Source organism: Sorex fumeus, unplaced genomic scaffold (assembly GCF_029834395.1).
Source record: "Sorex fumeus unplaced genomic scaffold, SorFum_2.1 ptg000063l, whole genome shotgun sequence".
Taxonomy (NCBI): domain Eukaryota; kingdom Metazoa; phylum Chordata; class Mammalia; order Eulipotyphla; family Soricidae; genus Sorex; species Sorex fumeus.
Window position 1 is genome coordinate 64,150,386 of NW_026606120.1, and position 9,718 is coordinate 64,160,103.

The window sequence follows — 9,718 nt, forward strand, 5'->3', positions numbered from 1 at the left end:
AAACCTACTTTCTTTTCCGATATCCCTTTATAGAATGAAAGTGTTGTCCAAGTGCCTGGGAAATCCCATCTTTCCATGTTTACTTTGGATTTCATCCCTACTCCAGGGATTTGCTTCCATAATTGTCTTTTCTCGTGTTTCTTAATTTCCCTTTTGGGGATTATTCATTTAACAATTGAGTTATTTCCTTGATTCACATACATTCTCTAATGTCACTATTTCTCTAATTTCACTATTTTTTAAAAAAAATTAATTTTACTTGCCTGCTCCTCTCCAGCTACTTCCATTTCTCCGCAATATCTCATAACCATGCTCCTCAAAATTTTCTACTCAAAATTTTCTACTCATGCTCTACTTTTTTTGCCTTCTCAGTCTATGTTTGTGGGTTTTATTCCACATCTCACACCCTCCATGAAAAACTCTTTCAGTTTTTATCAATGGCTCAAAACTCAGGATCATACCACCTGACCATATATCTACTTTTAACTCAGCAAGATTTTTTTGAGATTTTGCAAACCCATTTCTCCCCCAGATTTTCCTAATACATGCCTCTTCCCTCACTGTCCACTCTTTCTCATTTGTTGATGCCTTATCTGCCCAACCTTTAAATGTTAGGACACCCTGGATTCTATGCTTAGCCCTACTTGTAACATAACGTATTACAGGATCAACTTGGTGGGTACCATGACTAAATACTACCTATGCTTTTATCATTCCAAAATCTCTATATGCAACCTTGATGCTCCCACTAATATCCGGACTCAGATATCCTGATGCCTCATCAGCATCTCAGATTTACTAATTTGAGAACTCTTGACTCATTCATCAACCAGTCATTCACATGTCAATAAATAGTACCCCAAAGACCCAACAACTCAGCTGAAATCATCGCTCTCTTTCACCACTTAGATATACCTCTCAACAAGTACATTATTTATTTTTCAAGTCCAAGCCACATCTTACTAGCTTCACCAAGCCCCCTAGTTCATGGCTCCACCATTTCTCACCCATAGCAATGCAACATCTTCAGATGGACTCTCTGTTCCCACTCTTGTCTCTATAATTTGTTCTCTTCTGTGTAGCCTTTAAGAGTTACTCCAGGAAGACTTACACCCAAGAATAGTAGAGATGAGTACCAGGAGAATTGCTCCATGACTTGGAAGGTGACAGCACATGCTGGGGGCAAAGGCATCTCACATAGAAAAGGGACCACCAAATAAAGGGTGCTTGGGATGGGAGATATGTGCCAAAAGTAGACTATAGACGAATGATGGCCACTCAATACCCCTATTACAAACCACAACACCCAAAAGGAGAGAGAGACCAAAATGAAATACCCTGCCACAGAGGCGGGGAGGGGGAGATGGTGTGGGGATGGTTGGAGGGATACTGGGATCATCGGTGATGGAGAGTGAGCACTGGCGGAGGGATGGATGCTCGATCATTGTATGACTGAAATGTAAGCACAAAAGTTTGTAAATCTGTAACTGTACCTCATGATGATTCATTTTAAAAATAATAAAAAAATAAAAAGAGTTGCTCCAGGAATAAGTGTGATCACTGGCAGACTATTGAACTTTTTCACATAATCTCCTGTAGCAGTTAGAGTAAAATCCAAATGCTTTGGTATAGTTTACCAAGCCCCATGTGATTGGGCCTGCATTCATCTGGCACAACTTTGTTATCAAGAAAAAAATTCCTAGGGCTGGAGTGATACCACAGCAGGGAGGGCATTTGCCTTGCACATGACTGACCTGGGTCCAATTCCCAGCATCCCATATGGTCCTCTGAGCACCGCCAGGAGTAATTCCTGAATGCAAAGCTAGGAGTAACCCCTTTGCATCACTGGGTGTGATCCAAAAAGCCAAAAAAAGAAAAAGAAAAAAATTCCCCCTGCCCATTGTGCTCTCCTGCCTTCTCTCAGGACTCCTCTTACATTTTTTAGTTTTTAAAACTTTTCATCTTTTTTGTTCTATTTTCTTAGATGTATTGTAAACTAAATTGCATAGACCATATATCGACTTACCAAGTTACACATCTTTAGCTATCACTTGTGGGGATTTCTGCTGGTGTTATAAAGCACTGCTACCACTACCTCCTCATCTACTTATTTCCCTTGAATTGAAGATGTTGAAATGGAAAGAGTGACAAAGGAGGACATGAGAGAGAACCAGGAGGTTGGATTGATCCTGGGTTGAGGATACAGATACATATAATGGGGCTAGTGGGAGAAATATCTAACTTCCCTTAAACATTCTGATTTCATGATAGAAGGCCTGATTATGTCCTGCAATAAAGAATTACATACATCTTAATCCAACTCCATATAATTACCTTAATAGTTAAGAGTCTTTTGGAATTCTAATAGTGGGTATTCTTTACTGTTATTCATCGATTGCCTCTTTACTAAAATGAAATAATTTAAAAAGTCTTCCTGTTCACCAATGGTGAATATTCAATCTTGCCAATAAAAAGGGATTCAACCACCTTTTGTTTAAAGCTTCCTCTTTGGATACTTGAGAGATAATATAGATATTTGTTAAGATATTTGCTTTGCACATGGCCAACACTGGTTTGATCTTCAGGAAGTACTCTCAAGCACCTAGGCAAAAGTTGCCCCTGAACACCACCAAGGATAGCCAAAAAAATTTTTTTAATTAAAAAAATAAAGTTTTAGATGACTGGTTAAAGAAACTTTGGTACATTTACACAATGGAGTACTATGTAGCTGTTAGAAAAGATGAAGTCATGAAATTTACATACAAGTGGTACTACATGGAAAGTATCATGTTAAGCGAAATGACTCAGAAAGAGAGGGATAGACATAGAAAGATTGCATTCATCTGGGGAACATAAAGTAACAAAGTAGGAGACTAACACCCAAGAATGGTCTAGATTAGTACCAGGAATTTTGCTCCATGGCTTGGAGGCAAGCTACACATGCTAGGGGAAAAGGGATCTCAGATAGAGAAGGAAGCACCAAATAAAGGGTGTTGGGAGAATCCTCCCAGGATGGTAGAAGCATGCTGAAAGTAGACTATAGACCAAACATGATTGCCACTCAATGCCTCTTTTGCAAACCACAACACCCAAAAGAAGAGAGAGAACAAAAGGGTATGCCCTGCCACAGAGGCAGGGTGGGTTGGGGGAATGGGGGGGTGGTGGGAGGGATACTGGGATCCATGGTGGTGGGAAATGGGCACTGGAGGAGGGATGGATATTTGATCATTGTATAATTGAAACCCAAGCACAAAAATTTGTAAGTCTACAACTGTACCTCATGGTGTCTCACTAATAAAAATTTTTAAAAAAGATTATATAAATCCAAAAAAAGATAATATAAATCCATATCATGATAAATCCATTTGTGCTATAATTGAGATTTTAAAACAGGTAATAGATGTAAGGAATATATATTATATATATAAATCACTGTGCATATTGATTTTGTAATTAAATATAAAAGTTAAGCAAATTTAATAAAGGCATTTCTGAGAAAAAAATTTAAAAAATAAAGTTTTCTATTTGAAGAAACATCATGATTGACCCCCATTATTTAAGGATCAACCCTCTATCAAGGAGTAGAAGGTCCACATGTAACTTTTGACTTCCCAAAACTTAATTACAGATATTTCTTGGTATTCCATAGTAGTGTAAGGACATCCTTTCCCAATACTAAAATCACCAGTACATTAGTCTCTTATAGTCTCCCATGGGCTATCCATATATTCAACCAACTCACATCAACTTCAGTTGAATACATAGATGCAGAAGCTAAAGATAGAAAAAAATACTCAATATAAGTGGACCCATGTTTGAACCCAATGTTGTTCAGAGGTCAATTGTAAATACTTACTCAAAGTCTGAACTTTCCTTTTATCACTTCTTTCTGCTTTCTATCTACAAATCACCCACATTTCTACAATCTTAGGTATTTCCCTAAAGTAATAGGTCATGCTCTCTTACATATGTTTTCAATGCCCTTCACTGAACTGAGACTTGTCCCATCTTGGGTACCAGTTTCTGAACGAACTCTATCACTGTTCATGTCCAGGCATTCTTGTCAACAATTGTCAATGTTCACTCTGGACCACTGGTAGAATGACCCCTTTTCAATCAGCATCTCCAAACTCTTCTATATCAATCTCATTTCAGAGTCTAGGTAACTCCTGAATATTCCCTGCACCATCTTAGTGTGCCTTCAATCCTACAATTAATTCCTTTTAAGAATTTTATACTTCTTTTGAAAATACAAATGGCTGGCATTTGATTTTTACCATTTTGCCGTTCTAGCACAGAGCATTAATCTTTAGCTCCATCTAGTCAATAGTTCCACCAAATAGAAAGCACTAGACTAGAAATCAAATCATGACTTCAGGACTCTTTTTGTCCATCACCTTCTGCTTCTCCCTGAGTTCTTGCATTCTTAACCATATGCTTGTTAACTTCTGATGATTTTTTTCAGGGTATGACTTTTTTTTGTACCTGTCACTATTAAAACTTTTAATTGCACTCAGATATTTTTAACGGCTGCATTTTATTGAGGAAGGAAAGGCATTGAATAGCCAGCATAATTCCCATCCAGAAGAGTCAAAATACCAAAATATTTTAAAAGGTATTTTTAAATAGATTCAGATTGGCTAGAAATGCTTTTACATGACCCCAGAATTGTTTATGTGTTTACTTCAGTTGTGCCAGTGGTCATACCCAAGGCTTCACACTGCAAAGTAAAGCATCTCTCCACAGAGCTGCATCCCTGCATACTTGTGATTATATATCAGCAACATATTCATTGAGCATTGATAATTTATAAAGTGATGTTCCAGCAGACCCACAACATTATAAGTAAAGAGTTGTGCATAAAACTGAGAGCTCTTGGGGTCAGAAAGATTGTACAGAGGTTAAAGTGCTTACTGCGGTCACAATAGTTTTTAAACAATATGTTCTTCAAGCACTGCCAGATGTGGCCCCTGAGTACAGCTGGTGTGCACGCCCCAACACACACACCCAAATGAGTACTCTTGGGATACCTATCTGATTGGGTTCTACGCGCAAAGTACATATCTTGCAGATATTTGATTGCTATTTCAGGCAGCAGAAAGGAGAAATGGAAAAGGAGAGAGGGAGAGCCGGAATGAAAATGAGATCATTAGCATGCCACTGCCATTCTGAGCTTCAGTTTCCTCATTCCTAAAATGGACCTGATCACTCCTCTTCTCAGTAGTGCTCTCTAACACTGGGGACAGAGCACAGTATCGGGATTTATCACGTTAACAAGCTCCAAGCGCCTCATACCCACCCAGAATACGGTGAAGCAACGTGTTTGAAAATGAATTAAAGGATGAACATGCTCGTTGAAAAGGTTGTTCTGAAATGCGCCTTGTTATAATCACGCACGACAATCTCGGTCGACTAGAAACAACTTCTGCTTTGACCACTAGATGGCACAAGAGGAAAGCGCCTTACAGGCAGGAAAAGAAGGTGACACAGGAAAGGAATTTGGCTTTGGAGTCAGTAAAGCAAACAAGTAATCCCTGGGACCCGTTGAGCAAACAGGTAGCCAGCATTTCACAGAACTCGTTGTAGAAAGCAAATTCTAAATTTTGAGGGGCCGGAGAGATAGCAACCCTGACCTTCCACGCGACTACCTGGTTGCAATCCCCAGGCACCACTCAGCGTCCCCTGAGCTTCTCCAGGAGTGATGCCTGGGCATAGAGCCAAAAGTGAGCCCTCAGCGCTGTGGGTTATGGCCCAACCACTTCCCCTCCACCCTTCGCCAAGGAAAAGTTGAGAAATAAATACGATGAACTTTGAGCAGTGGGAGATACAAAGACTAAACCAAAACAAATAAAAACCTCACTCCAGATAGTAACGAGATACTGAACCAAATATTCTGGGACACCACAGAGACAACACAGACATGGAACAGTATTTGAAAAAAAAAAAAAAAGTAGAGACCAGACCAGATCAATTGCCATGACAGAGGCTGGCATTTTTGTAGCCCAAAGAAACCTGAATCGAAGTGAATGATCAACAGGACAGGATTGTGGCCTGTACTTTAGTTTAATTTCTTAGGAACTACAATACACACAGTTCTCGTTTTATTTAATAGGCCCTGAGTCACAGTCACAGTCCTCCCATTGTTCATCGATTTGCTCGAGCAGGCCCAGTAACGTCTCCATTGGAGACTTTGTTGTTACTGTGTTTGGCATATCGAATACGTCACGGGGAGCTTGCCAGGCCCTGCCGTGCGGGCGAGATACTCTCGGTAGCTTACCGGGCTCTCCGAGAGGGGCAGAGGAATCGAACTCGGGTCGGCCATGTTGGCTGCATGCAAGGCAAACACCCTACCGCTGTGCTATTGCTCCAGCCCATAGGCCCTGAGTACCTATTTAAATGCATCATGAATTTAACACAGCATATATCACTCTGGAAACTATGGTGGTTACCAGAGAGGAAGGAGGGGTGGGTTCGAGGAATAGGTAGAGAGGACATCTGGATAAGACAATGGCACTTAAAAGAATGATGAGTGGAGTGAGACCTACACAGAGACTTGGAACACTATACCCCTGATACCTCAGAGTATTGTAAACAAGATTTGATTTAACTTTAAAACATAATAATCATAGTAAATTCACCAAAAATACTCCCCTAAATATTGTTCCCTAGGTGAGCCTGTGATGTACCAATGTTATTTTTCTAGTGATTTCAAGGATACAAAGTTCAAGGCCAGAGTGATAGTACAGCGGCTAAAGCACTTGCCTTGCACATGACTGTCCCAGGATCAATCTCCAGCCCCATAAATGGTCCCCTGAACCCTCCTAGATGGGATCCCTTAGTGCAAGGCCAGGAGAAAGCCCCATCACCACCAGATGTGGCCCCAAAACAAAACAACAACAACAATTTAAAAAGGAATAGAGAATTCAAAGTGGGCAAAAGGAAATAATTCACTGGTGCATAATAGTGCTTCTGCATGCCTCTCTGGAATCCAACCCCTTATGCCTTTCAGCTGCAGGGTGTTCCACTTATCAGGATTCTAGAATCCTTGTCGAGCATAAATGAACTTTGAAGATTCGCCTCCAGAAACTAAAAGATAGGGCTGTTCCGATGTTAATCCTTCTGATCTTGTGATAGTTCTATTTTTCACACTGACTTAATAGATTGGTGTTCTGTTTTAATTAGCAGTCTCTGGGAAGCTCAACGCAGGTCACCACCAGGTAAATAAACTCTGAGTCCCCGGATTCAGAAGTTCAGACAGTGCCTGATTCCAGATGTAACACCTTTGTGACATCTCTTGGCAGCCAATAGAATCTGTAAGGGCAGTAAGAGGGTAGTTAGGACAGAGAAGGAACCAGTAAGACAATGATAGTTGATGGGGCAGGGGGGAGGAGTGCATTTATGCAATCAAGGGCACATATATAATGTGTGAGTCCAGTGCAAAGTAAAGAATTAATAAGGATTTCAAGATGGATGGCGAGGCTCAGCCACAGAACACTGGTCTTACATGTTGATGCAAGTGCTGGGTTTAATCCCCAACATGGCAAAAAATACAATTTCAAGATGGTGCTAGCAATAGTATTAAGCCAAGCACAGTAGACCCTGTGCCCAGGTCAGATGTCTATGAACTTAGCCCTATACAGTGCTGCTGGGACAGGTCTATAACTTAGGCCAGATAATGATATCAATATTCTTTTGCTTGCATTGCATTTCTGAACCACACAGCAAGTCAAATGGAAATCTGATTGTGGCACTCACCCACCTGAAATGACTTTATGGCATCAAGTTGCTGTAAGATTGAGACACCAGTCCTGAGAGTGACTCCCTCGCTCCCGCCACCCCCCCCCCCAAATATTCTGTGTTCTGTATTCTGTGATCTGAACCTTAATGACCCTTCTCCCTTTATGTCCACACTCTCTTTCCATGTTCCAGTCATGCTCCCCTTGTTTCATTTCTTCTTATTTTCCAGAATAACTTCTGGCTTCCTTCTGCTTTAATCTTCCTCAAAGGCTGTTCTCTGAGGTTAGACGAGTCTTCCGCATCTGTCCTAATCTTAGCCAAATTCTGCATGTTATTTAATTCAGATGTTAAAAGTTTCTGTCTAAGCTTTCTCTGATCCTCCTCAGCATATACTGTCCTATAACCCTCACTTTATTCTTTATAAATGTATTATAATTATTTGTTAAATATTTATAGTTATTTGTTTAATATTGTCAAGTATTGCTTAGCACAATGCTTGGAACATGAAAGGTACTCCAAGAATTTTAGAATTTTTGAATGAAAATAGCAGCAACAAGAAAAAGAAAAGATATAAATGTGAGGTTTGCTCCTCTTCATAAGTAAATACACCTATCCTAGACCCACGGGTCTTATCACCCAAGTCACTCCAATTATGAATGTTTGGTAGTTAAACTTTCCTTAGATATGGCTGGCCATATTGCACAATTTTTCTAAAACAATCTAATATTTCAACATTGTATTTATCAACAGATTACTTTGGCTTACTAAACTAGTCACTTAGATGAGAAATTATATGGAAAATCTGTTTATATATACTACAGTTTAATAACTTAGAAACTGTCTCTTTATCTTCTTTCTCTCAATGCAGAGATGAATTGATGAGACATAGTTTCTGTGTCTCATTTCGTAGCTGTGGTATTAAGAGCAAGAGCTTAAGTTATTAAACCGAGCAGATTTAATCAGTGCAGTCTTTGAGAGCAGAGATTAGTGTATTTTTATTCCAGAGCCAATGTAACTATTCCAACCAACAAACCCAAACTGGTCCCAGTGCCTCTTCCTAGACTCACCTCCCAATCAGAGAGATGTCATGGAGTTTTACTTGGAGATCGACCCTGTCACCTTGAACCTGATCATCCTCGTCACAAGCTACGTCATCTTGCTCCTGGTTTTCCTCATCTCCTGCATGCTCTATGACTGCAGAGGCAAGGACCCCAGTAAGGAGTATGCCCCCGAAGACACTCAGGAGGCTCAGTCCTCCATCCATTTGGTGGTGATGCAGCAGCAAAGCACTCCAAAGACATCCTGGGGAAAGGGGCCTGGACTTCATTTGGGGAATCCTGAGCTACTTGGAAAGAAAATCACAGTGGTATGAAGCTGGTTGGGGACGTTAGGAAGAGTACACTAGGCAATCTCCCTGTGGCTGCTGATCCATCCATACACAGACCTATGGAAACGGGAGCTCTGCCTTCTCATCACCTTCCCTGAGGATCAAGCAACTGTTTATGGTAAGAAGTCAAAGTTCATTTTGGTTTGTTTGGTTTTTAGTGGTTCCCCCCCCCCCCCACCCAATGGGGAGAACAACATCCAGTTGTGCTCAGGGATTTCTCCTGACTCTGTGCTTAGGGGTCACTTCTGGTGGTGTTTAGGGAGCCATATGTGGTGCCAGGAATCTGACCAGGGTCAGTGGCACACAAGGCAAATGCCTTAACCCCTGTTCTGTCTCTCTAGCATCCCGTAGCCAAATTTCTTTGGTCCAACTCTCCAAAGGTCAAATCTCAGCAGTTCTAGCATGCAGCCAAGTTGTCTACTGATATATTGCTCACAGTACTGTCTTGTGGCTTCCAGGAAAAATTAATGTTTGAGTAAGGGTTTAAAGAAGAGACAGTGTGTGTGTCTGTGTGTGTGTGTGTATGAGTGATAGAGGAGCAGGGTGAGGGTGAGGAATGAGACTAGCTCATCTTTATCTTACACATAGAAACTC

At 40.7% G+C, this 9,718-nt stretch overlaps 1 protein-coding gene across 1 annotated transcript; it reads left to right on the top strand.

Annotated features, from left to right (window-relative positions):
- The first annotated feature begins 8,824 nt into the window (after nucleotides 1-8,824).
- On the top strand, nucleotides 8,825-9,109 carry SMIM36 (small integral membrane protein 36). Its single transcript, XM_056126653.1, has one exon. It carries the CDS (start codon nucleotides 8,825-8,827, stop codon nucleotides 9,107-9,109), a length of 285 nt encoding a protein of 94 aa, XP_055982628.1.
- Nucleotides 9,110-9,718: the final 609 nt, after the last annotated feature.